The 20797-nt window shown below is 34.5% G+C and overlaps 1 protein-coding gene across 1 annotated transcript in view; it reads right to left on the minus strand.

Moving 5' to 3' along the window:
- SESTD1 (SEC14 and spectrin domain containing 1) overlaps positions 1-20398 on the minus strand; it is an 87175-nt gene extending 66777 nt beyond the window's left edge. The window contains exons 1-4 of the mRNA XM_065880430.1: positions 20310-20398; positions 17133-17241; positions 8090-8180; positions 3995-4108 (exon numbers count right to left, since the gene is read on the minus strand). Coding sequence (XP_065736502.1) covers positions 3995-4108; positions 8090-8180; positions 17133-17241; positions 20310-20364 — 369 coding nt within the window. The 5' untranslated portion in view covers positions 20365-20398. The remainder of the gene's footprint in view (positions 1-3994; positions 4109-8089; positions 8181-17132; positions 17242-20309) is intronic.
- Between the last annotated feature and the right edge of the window lie 399 nt (positions 20399-20797).

Raw genomic sequence — 20797 nt, forward strand, 5'->3', positions numbered from 1 at the left:
CAAACAACAAACAGAATTAACACCAAATAAAACATGCCTAGACATTACAAAATGTCTAGATTTGAAATTTTTTTTTCAGTTTTTGCGGAAAACCAAAAACAAAGCAAAAATCTTGAAGGTGGCCAAGGAAGATAAAAGATATATAACATATAGGGGACCAAAGATACAAATAATAGTAGAGTTCTCCTCAGAAACCAAGGAAATGAGAAGGCAATGGTGTGATATAGTTAATGTGCTAAAAGAAAAAAAATCAAACAAACAATGAAAGAAAATTCTATAACGACAGAACATAACTTTCAAAACTGAAATACAGACTTTTTTCAGGCAAACAAAATCTGAGAAAACTCAATGCCAATAGACCTGCAATGTAAGATATTTTTAAAGGAAGTTCTTTAGGCAGAAGGAACATACCAACCAAAAAGCTGAAAAGAAATGAAGAACACTGGGTGTTGTGAGCAACCATACTTCCAGGAGATGCTTCCCAAAGGAAGAGCCCTGGGGAAAACTAAGTATCGGAAACGCTATATGTTAAATGTATCTTATGATCATTCACAACACATAATTAGCAAAGTAAAAGTTTGTAGTAAAGAAATGTCATAAATGAAGGTAAAAATGAAATTCATTTTTTATTATTTTAATTGCTATAAAAGACAAGAGACTATAGCAAAAACAGTAGCAATATATTGTGTGCTTACACTATAGTAAAAGTAAAATGTATGGAAACAATGGAAGGAAAGTATTAGAGATATACTGTATTAAGGAATTACCAGTGTTAAGTGGTATATTACTTGAAGATAAGACTCCGTTAATAAAAGATGTATATTGTAAACCTAGGGCAACCACTGGAAAAAAATACTTAAGAGATATAAATTACCAGTCAATAATGGAAATAAAATGTAATCATAAAAATACTCAATCCAAAAGAAGGCAGAAAAAGAAAAAAATACATAAAATCTAGCAAGATGGAAGATTTTAATCCAACCATATTAATAATTACATTAAATATAAATGGTCTCATAAACCAATGAAAAGACAGATTGTCAGACTGGATATGAAAACAAGACCCAACTATACTATATTTATAAAAAATCCACTTTAAATGTAAAGAAATAGGTAAATAGATGATATGTAAACAGGTAATATGGAAAAAGATACAATATGCAAACAGTAGTCAAAGGAAGCTGGAGTAGCTACATTAGTATCAGACAATGTACACCTCAGAACCAGATTATTATCATGGATAAAAAAGGGACATTTAATAATGAAATGATAAACTGGTCAACTCAGTAAGACATAATGATTTTAAATCTATGAACTCAACAGAAGAACTTAAAAATACATGAAGAAAAAACTGATAGAAATGAGAAATAAATCCACCATTATAGTTGAAGAATGCAATATTCCTCTTTCAGTAATTGATAGAATAAGTGGACAGAATGTTACGAAGACTATAGAAGACCTGAACAACACTATGAACAATCTTGACAATTACAGATCACTCCACCCACAACAGCAGAATACACATGCACAGTACATGGAGAACACATGTGCATAAGGAAATCACCAAGACAGAGCATATACTGGGTCAAAAACCAAACCTTAACAAACTTAAAATAACCCAAGTCATAAAATACATATTGTCAGACTATAATTTATACAAATATTAACTCAAATGGATAGATCTAAATATAAAACCTAAAATTATACAACATCTAAAACAAAACATGAGAGAAAATCTTTGTGACCTTGGATTAGGCAAAGATTTCTCAGCTATGATACCAAAAGCCTGATTCATAAAAGAAAAATTTAAAAATCAGACTTCATCAAAGTTAAAAACTTCTTTAAAAATGCTGAAAGAATGAAAAAGCAAACAACAGATGGAGATGCAATTTTTGCAAACGACATATCTGATAAAGGATTTCTATCCAAAATATATAAATAACTCTCAAAATTCAATAGTAAGGAAACAAAAAGCCTTAATTCTTTTTTAAAAATTGGGTAGAATTGAACAGACACCACCAAAGAAGGTACATGGATGGCAAACAAGCACTTGAAAATATACTCACGTCATTAATCATTAGAGAAATGCACGTCAAAACCACACTGAGATACCTCTACACACCTACTAGAGTAAGTACAATTTAAAAACAAAGAAAACCTGACAATGCTAAGTGCTGACAAAGATGCAGCTGGAATTTTTACACTATGCCTGTGGGAATGCAAAATGATACAGCCACCTTGAAACTGTCAATTAGGAAGTTTCTTATAAAATTAAACATACACTTACCATATGACCCAAGAATCCCACTCCTAGGTATTTTATCTCTTAAAATAAAAACTTCACACAAAAGCCTATACACAGATGTTTACAGTGACTTTATCTATAATCACCAAAAATTGAAAACAACCCCAAATGTCCCTCAGCTGGGGAATGGATAAACAGACTATGGTACATCTACACAGTGGATTACTACTCAACAATAAGAAAGGAAGTACCAGTACATCCAACAACATGGATGAATCCCAAATACAAATGCATATGTGAAAGAAGCAGATTAAAAATGCTATATACTTTATCATTCTAGTTACATGGCATTCTGGAAAAGGCAAAAACCACAGGGACATAAAACAGATCAGTGGTTGTCAGGGACTAAAGATGGAAGAAGGAGTTGACTACAGAAGAACATGAGAGAATTTCTGGAGTAATGAAATATTCCTTAGTTTCTTGATTATGGTGATGGTTACAGACCGGTTTGTGTTTGTCAGAACTCTCAGAACTGTACACTAAAATGGATGAATTTTACTGCAGTTAACTTCTTTTTTAAGTGCAGAAAAAAATCACACATTTTAAAGACATTTTGTGCTACCTCATTTAAAAACTTTTAACTAGATTTTCTTAAATCTTTATCTAAGACACCTTGGAGACTTTTCCTCCATACAAAAAAAAAACTGACTTTACTGAAAATAAAAATGACTACTGTAGTCTGGCAAAGTCCACAATGAGTCTTCATTGTCTGACTCCTGTAAACATTCCAAGGCTAGATTCTACAGGGTTGAGTTAGGTTTTGCACCCTTCAGTGCTTCCACATTTTAACTAATGTAAAGTTTAGTATCTATCAACTCTCCTACTAGGAAGCTGGGATTAATAGGCTGTGGAAGGAAAAATATGACTGAATTGTTTAAATTTGTATTCCATCTTAGGACTTCTTTCTGATCTACAATAATAGGTACAGCCCTCCCTCAGTATCCACAAGGGATTGGTTCTAGGAAACCCCATGGATACCAAAACCCACAGGTGCTCAATTCCCTTATATAAAATGGCAAAGTACAATGAATACAGTTGGCCCTCTGTATCTGTGGATGTTAAACCCGAAAATAGGGAGGGCTGACTGTAAAAATCCACTTGTAAGTGGACCTGTGCAGTTCAAACCCATGTTGTTCAAGGGTCAACCAAGCTTTCACACAAGAAAAGTAAGAGGGAGAGAGTAATGCCAATAGGAAAGGATGGATAACTGTGTTCATGTATCAAAACCAAACCAGATACTAAGAAATAATTATGACATCATACAAAATAGGCTCTAACTTCAATTTCTAAATGTCTAGGATTTCCTAGTATTAGTTAAATGTCTTCTTGGTAATGTAATAAAAATGTTTTTATTTTCATTTATTTATTTATTTTTGGCCGTGCCGTGCAGCATGTCAGATTTTTAGGGAAGTCCCTAAAAATGTTTTTCATAAAAAGCTTCTACTTATTCCAAAGATTCACAAAGAGTGATTAAAATGAAAACAAGAAAGCATTTGTGGCCTTGACAAAGAATCATAATTCATTCAACAAGTATGTGAATGCTGACTAAATATTAATCATTACTTAGGCACTGATTGAGCATTGCATAAGCACTGCTTAGTATCCAATGCTGAACAAACAAAATAATACCAGCAAAATGCTGTTTTTAAAGATATAACACACTTCTATTTTTTTATAGAGTATATTTACCTCAAAGCCAAGTCTATCCTTTTCCTTCCAAAAACAAAAATGTGTTACTTTCTTATCCCAGAATTCATCTGGCTTCACTACACAAACAAGGGACACTTCAGCTGGAACAACATTCTATAGAATACAAAAAAAAATTACGAATTATACATGTAAAATGAATAATTTATTAAAGTTATAAATTATTAGATGTTCACGATTAGGCTGAGTAATTAGGAGACCTTTGGAAAATAATTAAAATAATAAAATAGAAGCAATACTGGAAACTTCAAAATGTACATGGCAATACAGAAATACTTGAAAGACAAGCTGATTCAGAGAAGATATCAAAAAACAATGCAATACAGACAGTACCTGTGCATTATTTTTGTATTTTACTGAATCTCTATAACAGGGATATATTTAAGCTGTAAGATAATTTTTAGTTGAGAAATTATTAAATTTGGTTTTTCTATGATATGAAAAACATTTTTTATAACACAATCATCTTAGAGAATTTCCTCCAATAACATAAATCAATATTCTCACAAAATAAGTTTCTTACCAGCCATTATGCAAAAAGGCCAAGATTCTGTGTGATTATTAACTTGAAGAAGAGGACAAAGCTAAACCTCAACAAATACAATTTCACATTTACTAGATGCAGTTATTCATATCATCTAAAGAATGGAAATTAACATTTACTGAGTTTAATATATATTCCACATATATTTTATCAGCAAGTCCCATGAAGTCTATCTTTAAAATATATCTTAATTAAACCTACCCATTTTTACCACCTACATTGCTAACATTCCCAGACTAGACAGCCTTTTGAAATATCCTCTTAGCAGGCCTCCCTGCTTCACGTTTTCTCATGCTCAGAATAAAATTCAAACCCCTTACCAAGGCCAAGAAGGCCCTCCAAGCTCAGGGTTCCATGACCTCAGACCTCATCTCACACCTCTCCCCTCTCAGCTCACTCCTCTAACACAGCCACACTGACCTTCTTGCTGCTCCTAGAATGTGACAAGTCTGCTCCCAGTTCAGGACTTTGCCCTTGATGTTTCCTCTGCCTGGAATGTTCTTTGCCCTATACCTAGGAGTACTTCCTCAGTTTATTTAGGATTCTACTCAAATATTCCCTCTTCAGAGAGACCTTCTCTGACCACCCTATCTAAAGTAGCAGCATCTGACTCAGTCTCTTTTCACCAATTTATTTTTCTACATAGCATTTATCCTTATATGATGTTACATTACTTAGTAATTTGCCTAACTGCTTATTGTCTGACTCCTCAAACAGAATATAGGCTTCCCAATGGCAGGTACCTTATCTATAATGTTACTCCTATATCTCCAGAGCCTATGACAGTGCCTGACATATAGAAGATACTCCATAAATCTTTGTTGAATAAATGAATTCACATTAACAAGTGGATCTCATCCTTGCAATTTTACAGAAAAGTAAACTGAGCTTGAGAGAACTAAAGTAACTTGTCCAAGGGAACAGAGTTGTGAGGGATGGCACTGGATTAGAAGCCAGGTCGGTCGGACGCTAACGTTCTACCATACCATTCCAAATGTTCTAGACCAGGGGTGAGTAAATTCTTTCTGAAGGTCCAGATAATAAATATTTTAGGCTTTTCAGGCTATACAGTCTCTGTTGCAACTATTTCAATTCTGTCCACATAGTATGAAAGCTGCCATAAACAATATGTAAACAATAAAACTCTATTTATAAACTCTATTTATAAAATAGTGGTCAACCACTATTCTAGACCATAAATGGCACTACTGAATAATAATGTTATATAATTATAAGTATTGATTAGGGGAAAATAGAAAACTTTTCAATTTAAACATGTCACTGTGCACATCACAAATCTAGCACCTCCTGCAATGACTGGGTTGTGAATAAAGTTAAAAAAAAAAAAACCTCAGTGTTATCAAAACTTTTATCAGAGGGGCTGGGAAATTTAGGGTAGAATGAGGTTTATTTATATGTTGATTGTGTTAGAATATTATTTCAAAATCATTGCGTATTAAAGCTGTGAGAAACAAGAGAAACCAAGCCACTCATTTTAGAGAATATTTGTTACAGGCAGAGCCAGCACTAAGCTCTGGGCTCCCAAACAGCCAGTACCAGTACCTTCTGAAATAAAAGCAATGAATAACTTTGTATGTAGAAACTGTTTGACTAGGAGCAAACAACAGGTCATTGCAACTTCTGAAAATCTTAACTATTAATAAGTCCAAAAGTTGTTAAAATACCTATCAGAAAAGAAATCCCAAGAGGGGATTAAATCATCCATTGATTGTTCTTCAAAAGTGCCACTGATCAAAGTCCAGTTCAAACAGCAAGTCCCAAACAGCTCATCTGTGACACAGTTGAATGGAAGAACACAAGGTAATAATTAATGGATTTCTCATCTAATAGTTATTTTAACAACTTGTACAGAGAAGAGTTAATCTTCAGGGTTTGGAATACAAAAGTGCTGGGAACACATGTGACAGAAAAAGTTATTATGGGACACCAATCTGTGTTCCCTTAAAAACTGATCCACTGGGACCTCTGTTCTTTCCAACCCAAAGGAGTGATTCTAATGATGAAGGTTTAGGCCAACCAGTTAAGAATAAGGTAACGGGGAGATAATTTGGGAACCACCTCAGATACATCCCACTGGTAAATATACACTTTTAAAGGATAAAAACCTGGGGCTTAGGTTGTGCCAGGTTCCAATCGTGACTCTCTCCCATGTTCACCACGAGAACCTGGGTACATTACTTAAAATCCTTGAAGACCTTTGGGGATCGTAGAACCTGCCTCCCAAGTTTGTGAGGATGAAATTAAATGAGATCATTTATAGAGCAAGCTTATGCACAGTACCTGAACCATACTAAGCACTAAAACTAAAACTGAAATTACCAGTTCCCATCCCTTGAATTTCTTTTTCCTAATTATCACAAATAAAAATAAACCATTAAGATTCATTCTCCCTAGTTATCATTTAAAATTTTAAATTATATTTCTTTCCACAGAACCCTAAAGCAGCTACCGATTATTTCCCAGTTCCTTTAAAATTCTTGATCTTTCCTTCAGTCTCACTAATATTTACCTAATTCAATGTTCAACATCCCACGTAACAGCCAATATATTGCCCCCAAACTGGCCTGTCATCAGCTCCTTTCATTGTATTCACTTAATTTTTGAGCTATCACTGAATCAGTATCCCTGCCAGGAATGTCCTTTTCACCTTCTTTCATTTAAATTAGATAACCTCTCTTATTTAACTCACTTAACTTTTACTTTCTTTACAAGCCCTTCTAAGGAAACCCAGGTACATCAGAGCAATCTGTCCCCTTTCAATCACTCAAATACTGTATTTTTCTCTTTCAGATGACAGTATCCTCAATACTCTCACAATAAACCAACAAGTATTTACTAGGTACCTACTATGTGCAAGGGATTACAGAAACATTCTGTGAGGAGCACAAGGAAATATAAACATAAGACTAGGACCAGATCAGGGATTCTATAATCACAGCTGTTTATGAAATGCTTATCTGTGAGCTGCTGAAGCCCCCAAGGACACAGCTGTCAGAGTACGTTTCTTCTAGATCAGAGACAGATATAAGACTATTATGAATCCTGGTGATTTTTGAAGGAAAAAGGGTAACAGAAAGGAGAAACCTATCAGAACCACCTGAGAAGCTTTTTCAGATTAGACTTACCCAGTCCTACTCCCTACCTGTGGTATTAGGAGGGGGTGGAGGTGGGATGATGCAGCTACTACAGTGTGCAAAAGCTCCTAGATGAGTCTGATAACCTCTGCCCTCACACTTTGAGACTCATTGGCCTAGTTGTTTAAATTACTTAAACATGACATATTATTTTTGGTCATTTACAAACCTTTAGAATAAGGTTGAAATTTATTTTACTACTTAAGTGAAACCTGTAAGAACTGAATCTAAACAATCCAATAGTGACCTGTGCATTTCAGAACTCAGTCACTGCTGAGAAGCTTGGGCACAGTCCAATAAACAAAATGCATTTGCCACTATCACCTAACCTGTTGCTGTACAATAAAACCACTTCCTAATAGTCAAAAATAAAATTACCTGTAGCATTAAGACTACTGTTTTCACCACATTCCACTGGGATTTTCTGCCATCCACAATCACGGTAAATCCTCTAGCCTTACACTTTTCACTGAAATGAAACAAAATTACAGAGTATTAAAACAAGCTTCCTATTTTATTCTTAATAATCCTAAATAAAGTTTACAGTGTAATCATACATGGAGCAGCATTAATCTCAATTGACTTGGTTTGCACTGTCAATAAATGAATTCTTCAGTGTCCTTTCAGTTTTCTCAAGCAATTTATTTTTCTCATTTCAGGAAACACTGACAATTTATAAGCTAATTTGGTAAGAAAGTTACTCTAAAAGCATGTAAATTCAATGTCTTAAAAAGAGAAGAAATCAAAGCAACATTCAAATAGTCTCACTAGCCTCTCAATCTCTTCATCTGTAAAATGGGATCACAGTGAAGTAGGTAACTAATGACTGCCAAGTGTGGACGTACTTCTTGTCTCCCCTTCCTGCCAGAAGTGTAAGGTTGTGAAGTGATATTTCAAAACAGGTAGAAAATAAAGTAAGCTATTATTAAACCATTGGAAATAAGCTTCTTGGTATTCTTTTGGGGAAATTTAACGAGGTGAAGTAGCATTGGTGTATATAAGAATTCAAAGCTTGAATACACCATGTCTGACCCACCTCTGCTTTCACTTTTGCATTCTTAGGCACTTGACCAGCACAATATTATCCTGAGTGTTGGAAAATGTGTTATTGCTATATATTATATTCAATTATTCAAGTACCTACTAAACACTTCTCAGAAGCCTGCCCTAGTAAAATGCAACAACATGGAAAAACTCTATCCTATGACCAAAACTACATAGCTATATTATTATTATTTATTATTACTATTACTATTTGTTTTACTTATAAAATCAACAACATAAAGATCTCAACTGCCCTCCCTCTAATATAGTGGAAGAAACTGCAGCTTTGCTTAGCAGAGCAAGGATTTGTTAGTGAAAATTCTCTCCACACAAAGTTCTCCCAATTGCCTACATTATAGGATAGGTTAATAGCAGGCCCTTTCCTGAGATTTAAATCCAACAGTCCAGGGAATTTTACTAATCCTCCCTTATTCTCTCCAAACATTCACATTAACCTCAAGAGGATTATTGGAGAAAGATATCCAATTCTATTGAGAAACAGTAAGGTCACAAGAATGAGGATGATATTGCTAAAGATTTGGAAGAAGAATAGGTGACTCTGTAGGCAGGGACAGAAGCTGAGCTTCCAAAGAAAGCAGAGAACTGTTCAAGAGGTGAGGCAAAATGAAACATATGTCCATACAAAAAACCTGCAAACAGATATTCATAGCAGCATAATTCATAACAGCCAAAATCCAAAACAACTCGAATGTCCAACAATGGATGAATGGGGAAAAAAATGGGGTAATCCATTCAACAGAGTATTATTCAATCATAAAAAGAAATGAAGTACTGATATATGCTACAACATGGATAAACCTTGAAAACATGCTAAGTGAAAGAAGCCAGATTCAAAAGTCCGTATCGTATGATTCCATTTATATGAAATGTCCAGAATGGGTAAATCCATAGAGACAGAAAGCAGACTAGTGGCTGACAAGGGCTGGGAGGAGGGGAGAATGGGATGAGGAGGGACTACCAATGGGTATAGGTTTCTTTTTTGGGCTGATGGCAATGTTCTGGAATTTGAGAGTGATGGTCGCACAACCTTGTGAATATACTGAAAACCACTGAACTGTACACTTTAAAAAATGATGTTTATGATATGTGACTTATATGTTAATAAAAAAATGTTGAAGTATTCTATTTTTGGATTTTGCATTACAAAATAAAGGATCCACTAAGCATTCGTGGGGGTAAGGCAATAATACAGTGATCTCTTCTGCATCAGCAACAGCACATAAAGACTTGCTGGGGGAAGCAAATCTGACATCTAACTGCTAGTTGTGGGATCAGGTAAGGAGAAGACCACCCTGACTTACGGAGGATACAAGCCAAAGAAAGACAAGCCTAGTAGAGTTACTGTCAGTGAGTGGTCTTCAGAGAAGTGGCAGCAACTCAGGGACTCTACCAGTGCAGTCTGGAAATTTGCAGGAAGGGGAGCTAAGATACATGGAGCTGCCCAGTGGAGGGCCTTTGCTGGTTGGGACTAGAGCCCAAGAGAAGTAAGTCATCCCCATAATTTGGTACCTGCATCTATGAGGTACAGGTTACACAACCATTTTGTTAAACAAGTAAGTTTTACACAAACGAGACATCTATCTTTCAAAGCACACTAAATTAATCTGTATATTAAGACAAAGAAAGTAATGAAGCTTGCAAATACCATCTGCAGTGATCTTAAGGGCATAAAATACTCTAAATTTATCTTTTAGAGTACTTAAAAACACCCTTGATCATAATTTTCTCACATTTTACTAAGATAGATAAAGAAAATACACACAATTCAAAGATACTACATATTTGAAGATTGTAAGATCAAGTGATCTTTCAACTACTTGAAAGGAATAGTTTGTTTGCTTATTTAATTTTAGCTGTGCCACACGGCATGTGGGATCTTAGTTTCCCGACCAGGGATTGAACCCATGCCCCTGCATTGAAAGTGTGGATTCTTAACCACTGGACCACCAGGGAAGTCCCTTTTTTAAAAAAATTGCAATCCTACAAGTGGAGTAATGGTTTAAACTGTTTTTTACAAGAACATACTTCGATTTAGAAGCATATTATGTCCCTTATAAAGGGTGTGTAGCTGCAGTGCTATATTAGTAAATTCCTATACTACTATTAACATTTTATAATTTTAAGACCACTAACCAAAAAAAAAAAAATCTATTAACACCCCACTTCCTTGTTCTTACTCCATTAGAGCCTTTCAAGGGTGACGTGGCTAAGTTAAAACAGCTATTAAAGGCGGAGCAGGTCCTTAATAAGCTCACTCACTTTGGCTAGAAAAAGACTGTCAATGGATTTTCTGCAGCTCTTCACTAATTTCTTTGATTACGACTAAGGGCTCCTTCTTTCCATTCAGAGAGCTCTGCTTATACTTACTTAATGGCACTAATTTTACTTATGCTTTTATTATAATTGCTTGTTTATAATTCATCTTCATTAGATAATATGCTTCCAGAAAGCAAGGATATTATTGTCTTAATGATATGTTGGCAGCTTCCAGCTTTTAATACAGAGGGCCTCTAGAAATGTTAGAAGACGCAGATCATATCACTCCTCGGTAGGAATGTAACAATGGCCTTCCTTCTCATTCAGAATTGAAGTCCTTACCATGGCCTAGGAGGTCCTCTAAGTGCTGACTGCAGCCCCTCTGAGGGCTCTCCCAGAACCCTCCTTCTCTCAAACTGCTCCACCCACACTACCCTCCCTACTGATTGCACAACACACTGAGCCTGCTCCTGACTCAGGGCCTTTCCACTTACTGCTCCCTCTGTCTAAGATACTCTTTCTTAAATGCTCTTTCATCAGCTATCTGTATAGCCTGGCCCTCACTACACAGAGCTATGAAGAAACTTAAGTAAGATAAAGAGCAGAAACCCATATCCACTGACTATTGATTACTAAGTATCAATATGAGGTACTGCACAGGATTATGAAAAAATATGTATTATACAACACAGTTTCTCCCTTCAAAAAGCTTAAGATCATTTAGAAAGGTGAAAAGGTAAAATAAAAGTATTTTAATTAGTGTCTACTTTACACTCACTGATGTAACCTTTTTAATGTTACTAGGGAAACATATATCTTTGAAATTTTTTTAATGTAAAACTTAAATAATAAATGTAAAAATTCAAGAATTACCATTAAACACATTATGATTAAATGCCTAAGAGTCAGAAACGGCAAGTGCTGTAAGTCTGGAGAACAGCTGGAAGACTCTGGGAAGTACCGACATAAAGGAGCTAATGAAACTTAACATAAAAGGATACAGAGCAAGAGGAATATAAGCAAAGGTACCACTTATTAATTTGGGTAAGTTTCTTAAATTTCTCTGCCCTCATTTTTTCACCTATGTAATAGGGATAATAATATTGTTATTTTGAAGACTGAGTTAATACAAGTGCTATAAAACTAAGTGCCTTGCATGATAAGCGCTCAAGAAATATGAAATGAAAGGGTTAAGTCAAATCACACAATGTCTTGGCATAGCAGTTAAGAAGGCTGAAAGACTGTCCCTGAGAGCACACACTAGTCTTTCTTGCCTTCACAATGCACGGTGTACAATGTCTGCACTTGGTAGCAACAAAATAAATGACCATTGAATTAAATTCATTGTGTGGAAAGGAGAGGAGGTCCTAGAAAACTGAGAAGGATGATAGAACTGTTGTTTTGGTGAAATTTATCTTGTCCTTGTGTACAAACTGGGGAGAGACTGGAGATAGAGAAATTAGCTTGGCTATTGCTGTACTAGTCCAGCTTGACAACCCAGCCATCCCTCGACGTGAACTTAAGCACATGAAAAGGGAACAGAGGCGACAGGAAATTTAAAAATACGTGGTAAAGAAAGGAAATGCTAGCTTAGCTGTCACATTTTAAAATGGACATTATAAGTTTTCAATACATATTCGTTGAATGAATGAAGTAAATATTAAAAAATCACTCATCAACAGCATAAAGCATGTTCAGAGCATTTAACTACAGTGCTTTGAAGTAACTCTAAGATCAACACAATTATACCGTCATTTGCCAGAAGTGCATTTGCTGAGGAGAAAGGAAGGCACTGCCTTAAACTTTCTTAGAAGCATGTCCCATAAAAAAACAAAAATAAAGAAGAGCCATCCCAATATGTACAAAGTAGATAACGAACAAGAATCTGCTGTATAAAAAATAAATTAAAAAAAAAGAAGAGCCATCCCAGTCACACTCTCACAGACTATACTGAACCAATCAGTGTTATATTCATATTCAAATTACCTTCTAAGTGCTCTGCAGAGTCCTGTAAGCTCCAAGGAGGCTCCTTAAAAGCGGGTGAGGGGGCACTGCAGTGGAAGTGGAATTTGAGAAGGTGGGGATGAGCAGAAATGGCTGTGGGCCTACACTTCTAGCTCTTTTATAAATTTAGTTTCTCTGTAAGATTTTCTTTGAATAAAAATGTCCACAGATAAATTTTTTTTAATTCTGAATGTACAGAATATATGCCCCATAGAATTCTGGCAGTAACAAAACTACTTGTATGGGATTCAAATGATATTTCACCATACACAGCTGTTATATCTCCTTTCACAATATATTTTAAGTCGTTTCTATGACTTTATTGCTAAGTCTGGTTGGTTCCTTCAATATCCACATAACAAACACCTAAGGTCTCCAAATCATTTTTATTGGCCTTGTGAATATGGAGATAAATGAAACATGGCTCTGCACTCTAATATCAGACTGATTTAACAGTAAACTCTATGACATCAAGCAGAAGTGAATAGGAAAAGCTGCCTAAAAGGGCTCCTTACAAAGATAACAATGACAAAGAAGGTTGGGAAACACTGATGCATATGTTTTGCCACATGTTTTTAAAAAGCTGGTAGTCTCAATATCTTATAATCATACTTTGTGTAATAGTACTGACACAAATTTCATTTTATACTTTGAATGTGAATATGCTTCTGACTTAAAATTTTGAAATATATAAAGAAATGATATGAGATAAAGATCTACTTGTGAGGTTTTGTTTAGTGCTAATCTCAATATTTACTTTTTTAACGAAAAGATTTGCAGATTAATTTATATATCTTTTCTTCATCTCCATAAGGTAATCTTGAATTTGATTCTGCTTTCTGAGTCATGGACTCATAATTTCTAATCATGTTGTTTATGTCTAAAGTGTACAGCAATCGCTGGTATAACAAAAGAAAAACTCCATTTACCTCTCCTAAAATTTAACACTCAGGTTGGCCCAGCTGTGTCAGTCTATGTTATTTTTTTATTAAAAACCCTTTGTAGAAAATGGGGCAGTAATGGTTAGTCCTGAACTCCACACAGACCTGGACATGAGAAGTTACCTGAACATAAACTTAGTATTCAGGTCAGGTTACAATTAACCTGAACTTCTCCTTTCTTCTCAGCCCTCTGCTCAAGAGTCAGAAACCAAAAACAAGCTTAGGACCAAGCTGTGTGTAAAGGAATCAGGAAATGACCCCATTTTCAACTGTACTGGGTTACCCATTTAAAATAAGTATGTATCATACCTTGCTCCTGGTCATGAAACTAAGCATAAAATATGGGTAAGAACTGAATAGTTTCTTTCCATTTTTAAATAACTTTTAAAAAGCTGTTACTATATTCAGAATGTTAACGTTTTCACTGCAATGAAAGACTACTTTTGGACATCTCCTATAAAGAAGAGGCCGCATTAGCTAGCTACACTGCTGGAGCTGTCTGGAGACATTCACAGTAGGGAGGAGTTAAGCTTTAACAGCAGAGTCTGGGAGAAACAAGTCACACCAAAAAAAATGCAGACATACTAAAAAAGGAAAAACCTTCTAGACCCAAGCTGAGACTGATCTGACAGGGTAAACTTAAAAACAGTTCTGGGAAAAAAAAAAAAAAAACCAGTTCTGGGATGGAAAGAGGGGTGGATAAACACATAGATACGTGATAAAGTATTACAACATTAGTTGCAGGCTTCTAAGTGATGGGCATAATGGTGTTTACTCCACTATTCCTTCAACTTTTTTGTGTATTTGAAATCTCTCATAATACAATTTAAAAGCAGTTTTAATGGCAGGCATTCTGAAGGAGAAAAATCAGTTTTTAAGGCTGCACCTAATAAACTACTGTCCAGAGTTGGAATGAAGAGCTCAAAAACCCTCTAGCTCTCTAATGAAATGGCAAGCACTGATATAAAGCTGCCAACTAAGTTTTTAAATGCCAAAGTTATAGGAGGTTGATCCAAGAAAGCAGAAGGCTAAAAAGTCATGGCGTTCACAAATATTTGAGACGGTCAAACTTTAGCAGAACAATTATCAAAAATAAAGTATCCAGGTATCTATTTTGTCTTGCTAAATTAAGTTCTTTCATCTTGCTTCAACTTACATCTTCTCTATTAGCTAGCAGGTAGGTATGTGTAGCTCTGCAGAAACTGATTCATAATTTACACTGAAATAGTACCATATGTATATCTATATAAGAAAGAAAGAGAGAGAGAACGTTTAAATAGTGTAGGCTATTTTGCCCTCCATTGTACTTCCTGTTTGCACACCCAGAGTGAGCAGACAGGCTGCATGAGTGAAACGGGTCATTTACCCTACAGTGTGAGCATCCTGGCAGGCTGATCCTGATTCTAGTATATACAAGCGTGCATTTTCTTATCACAAACCTAACCACAAGCCGACGGTGTCTTCCAGAACTCAGCCTCAATGACTGACATGTTCCAATGCTGGAAGAAAATCTAGCATGTTCACGGAAAAATAGTTCATAAGTCTCTAATTCTTCCTTAGGCATTTTTCAAGGGTAATTTTGACTATCAGTAATTTTTGCATTACATTTTAACTTCAGAACCTCACCCCACATAAGATGCAACTACACTGTACTCTATTCATCTGAAGTATGAGGAGCTCTGGACTGGTGTCAGGAACTGCAGATTCTAATCCCAGCTCTACTGCTAATTAGCTGTGTGATCTTTGGCAAGTAACTAACTTCCAAGTCTCAATTCCCTCAACTGTAAAATAAGGCAGTTGATTCAGATGGTCTCTAAGTTCCCTGAACACTTTTAACCATCTATGAATCCATGAATATTTTTTCATAATTTGTTAGCTATATGTTTAGCTAGTGTCATTTACCTAAAAAGCAGTTCGTTATCTAATGATGAAGAATACAAATTGGCAATCAGCAGCTCAGAGAATTAGCAAGGCTATTCAGTACTAATACACTGTGAAGTCTGATAACTTTCTTTTCCAGAAAGTAAAGACTGAAAATTTTCACTTTAAGACCTCTATTTTCCCAATATTGAAAAAACATTCAGCAACAGAATCATTATACACCAATACTGGAAGCAGATGTGATTTAGAACAAGTCAGTTGTTCTAAAATGTAATTTTAACCCTGTATTCTTCAAGGTGGTTTAAAATGAAATAATCTATTATGTCAATAATGCAAATATAGGAAAAGGATACAAAGAATTGTTTGCTCTGACTAAAATGTTTAAAATTCACTATTTCGAGCTTAAGAGCATTATGTAAAAGATAGTTTTGTTCCTTTTACCACCCCTATATTTTACAAACACACACAAAACAATCTGCCCTCATTCCTGCACTTTGCTGCAGTGGGTTGCAAATGTGACTGCATATTAGAATTATCCAGGGAGCTTAAAGAATTTTTTTTAAAGTCTGATGAGCAGTCCTCCCAAAAACAATTGGATCAGACTCTCTGGAGGTGGACCCACAAGCATTAAAACTTTGGAAAAAATCTCCAGATGATTCTAATGTGCAGTCAGATTTCAGTCCCCAAATATCACATATGGGAAAGGAAGCTGGGGAGGGGGCTTTTCTGTTCTTGTTGTTGAAATGATGGGTAGGCTCAAGCAAATACAAAGGTTTAAGTTTTGTCTTCACCAAAGAAATATAAAAATTAAAAATCCAATGATCTTTGGATTAAAATATAAACATATTTTGCATTTTTTTAAATAAAAATGTTTTAAACTCCAAATAGCTTTCATTCAATAGATTAAAACATACAGATGTATTTATATCTATTTAGTGAAATAGCTACCTAAACACAAGAGCTTTCTACTGAATTCATTTTTCTAAGTTTTCTTAAATTACATGGTATACAGACAGATGCTCAATCTTTGCATTCCTTAAAAGTTGACAGTATATACATTTTAGAAATCAGTATCATTTAGTGCATCAAGAATATAAAATGTCTTTATTTTATCTGCTATGGCATCATATATTATTGATTCTTGTGTTTTCAATTATAATTTCACCGCTAATAAAAGCAGATAAGATAGCAAAGTATACTTTAACAATAGCAGGAATCATTCGTAAGTAAATGAAAACATATTGAAATTTAAGAAAAGACACCTTTAGAGTCACCTTGGAATGCTGAGTAGGTAGTCTAAGGTGACACTCAGCTCGTCCATATTTGTCTGTTCCAGGCATAATGGAATTGTCAGAATGAGGCCGCTTCGTCTGTCCTTTCCTCCTATTAAAGAAAAAAATATATAAATTTAACATGTAAGAGATTTTAAAGCACTAAATGAATTAAATATATTTGCATCCAATGTTACTACAACAATTACAAGTTTAAGACATCAGTAAAAAACAATCTAATGGCTGTTTATTTTATATATTGTAAATGTTTATAGTAGTACAGCAAAATTATATAAAATTTAGAAAAAATAAGAGGAAAAAAATTCACCAATGAAATATTCACTTAAACATAGCAATTCTCATTTTGTTTAATTTCTTCCATTTAGTCTGCTTCTGATTGTAATCAATTCATCAAACACCTATTGTGTGCCTAGTACAGTAAACATTTGCAAGTAAAACAACAAATTTCTTATCAACCTAGGAAGAAAAACTTTAAGTCGTAAGAAATAACAGTATGAAATATGACAGATAATTTGTTAGGATGTGTTGTACAAAATATATAAAATATTATAAAAAGGGATTTAGAAAATGGAGAAAATGATAAGAGCTGTAATAAATGTAAAAAACTTCATAGAAAAGTAAAACTTAAGAAAAATGAATAGAATTTATAAACCAAGTCAAAAGAGCATTCCGTGATGAGGAATGATCTGAGTTAACTCACAAAGGTCAGACAGGCATTCTTTTTGTTCATGAGGCAATAAAGGGAAAGCCCTGTCCAGCTGAGAAGAGTGCACGGGACCTGGATATAGAATTCTGAAAGCCAGGAACTGGAACGCACTTACATTTCATGGATGTTCAAGTTCTCTTCGATTTTCCATAAGCATTAAAATATAACTAGTACTTTTATACACACACAGCTTCTTTGAAAGCTCCCCACATGATTGATTTTCACACTGAAGTCCATCTTTTGATCCAACTGACATTTATGGCAATTTTAGAAACTTAAAAGCCAGCAAACACTAAAGCAAACAATTTTATATGATCTCTATCACCAAAAACTTAAAGGACTGAATTGAAAAAAAATGATTCCTATGAATAACATGGATGCAATTCACAAGGTACCAACCATAAATGATCTTTTATCAGATTAACCATGTAAATTACTGATAGTCAACCACTTTGTTTAATCTCAATAAATGGCAATTTCAAATGGTTCAACTTAATCGATAATCAATAGTGACTTCAACTGCAAATGTTGTTTTGTTTAGAATACAAGTTTTATTTTTTTTTAATAGACTGCAACCATGGTTTTCAAACTGTATCCCCTGAATGATTTTGTTGGTTTGAGAAGTTTTTCTCTATTATTAAAAAAGTTTGAAAATTACTGGTTGAAATAATTAACGGTCAAGAGCAAGTCAAGAGGAATTGGGTTCAGAGAAGTCTCATTTTCTCCTCAAAAATCGCTAAGCCCTGCATTAAACCAAACTGCAAAAAGGTTCATATCTGAACTTCAGCACTCTGACCCACTGTGAAATTGTCTGCAGAGCACAGGTCTAACATACAGGATTACATTTAACCTCATGCCCTCAGCTTTCACTAAGGTACAATAAAATAATCACCAGTGTAGATGCAAAAGAAGGCAGATGTCAAGAAGAAAAAGGCTTTCAAGATAGGTATGGTCACCAGGGTCAAATGCTGCACAGAGACAAGTAAAATAAGAATGAAAAAATGTCACTGATAAAGATTTTTTTAAAATAGTAATATCCACTCTTGGCAACAGTATGGGCAAACTGGCTTTTTTTTTTAATTGAAGTATAGTTGATTTACAGTGCTTCAGATGTACAGCAAAGTGATTCAGTTATACACATACATATATATCTAGTCTCTTTCAGATTCTTTTCCATTATAGGTTATTACAAAATGTTGAATATAGTTCCCTGTGCTATACAGTAGGTCCTTGTTGTTTATATATTTCATATTTAGTAGTGTTTATCTGTTAATTCTAAATTCCAAATTTATCCCTCCCCTCTTTCCCTTTTGGTAAGTTTGTTTTCTATGCCTGTGGGTCTATTTCTGTTTTCAAACATGCATTTTCATACACTGGTGAGAGATCAACAATTGCCACAATATTCTTATAGGGCAATCAGACAAAACCTTTAAATGTAAATGTAAATTCTCTTTAATACTTCCAGTTGTAGGAATTTATACTGCTGGACTTGTACAAAATGCACAAACTGTGAATAAGAACGTTTCCTCCAATACCATTCATATCATTAAAAAATGGAGAGAAAACGTGTCAACTGGTAAGGGAAGAAGTTTTTTAAAAAAAGAAAACACATATTAAATAAAGAACTAATATTACTGGCGGAATTCAATATCTTATTTTCTCCTTTATAATGTACACTAGAAAAACATGCCAATTTACAGAGAGATACAATATACATTGAAAAGGACATTAGTAGCCTAAATATCAAGACAATTCTGATAGGACCTAAAAAGTATAAGAGAGAAAAAGCAAGATAATACAACTTAAATAATCTTCAATAGGTGGGTCACAGTACCTATTCTAAAGCATGTGCAAATTTACTCAATGGTCCAAAATTCCAGAAAATTGCTACACCCAGCGTCACCACTGCTTTCACATTAGCAACATATCTCGAAGCTTCTCTTTGACTCTTCTTAGTCAATGCAGACTTTGGGTTAATAATGGAAGGTAAATTCAAGCCTTATAACCAAATTTGAGCAGTAAAAAGTGAAAACCATGTAATTTATTTCGTAACTCCCCCTTCATAGGAAGATGGAAGGCAAAAGCTAGAATGGGATAACACAAAAATGAATTACTCTGTATTTCAGAAACAATACTTTAGATGCTGGTTAGGCAATTATTCTCAGCCTGTATTAATTATTTCATTTTTATATGAGAAGTGAAATGTCATGACATCTACCTTGTAGAGGTCATTTAATCAAATTACAGAACAGAATAAAAACTAGCTGCCAAGCACCAACAGTGACAGAGTTGGCTTGCACCGCTATCCATTCTGAGTAAAAGATATCTCAGAAATACCTTTAAAACAAAACCTTCAGAGAAAAATGAAATGCCTTTCTGCCAAACTTATCAAAGAAAAAAAGATTAAACAAATTTATACATCAAACACTTCCAATTTTAAGAAGAAAACATACCTGAAAGGAAGGCTAGTTTTTTCTTCAGAATGGGTAATATTACTGAGGCCTCCATTTTACTCCAGTAAACTTCCTCCAGTAAATTTTCCTTTCTGAAAACACAGAAAGTTAAATGTCAACTACAAGATAATAATTACTCTATGAAATATATACAGACATACCTCATTTTATTATACTTCACTATATTGTGTTGTTTACAAATTGAAGGCTTGTGGCAACCCTGCATTAAGCAAGTCTACTGCTCATTTTTCCACCAGCATTTGCTCATTTCGTGTTTCTGCGTCACATTTTGGTAATTCTTGCAATATTTCAAACTTTCTATTATTATATTTGTTATGGTGGTCTGTGATCAGTGATCCTTGATGTTACCACTGCAAAAAGGTTACAACCCACTGAAGGCTCAGATGATGGTTAGCATTTTTTAGCAATAAAATACTTTTAATTAAGGTATGTACATTGTTTTTTTAGACATAATGTTATTGCACACT

The sequence above is a fragment of the Phocoena phocoena genome, chromosome 7 (assembly GCF_963924675.1).
Source record: "Phocoena phocoena chromosome 7, mPhoPho1.1, whole genome shotgun sequence".
Taxonomy (NCBI): domain Eukaryota; kingdom Metazoa; phylum Chordata; class Mammalia; order Artiodactyla; family Phocoenidae; genus Phocoena; species Phocoena phocoena.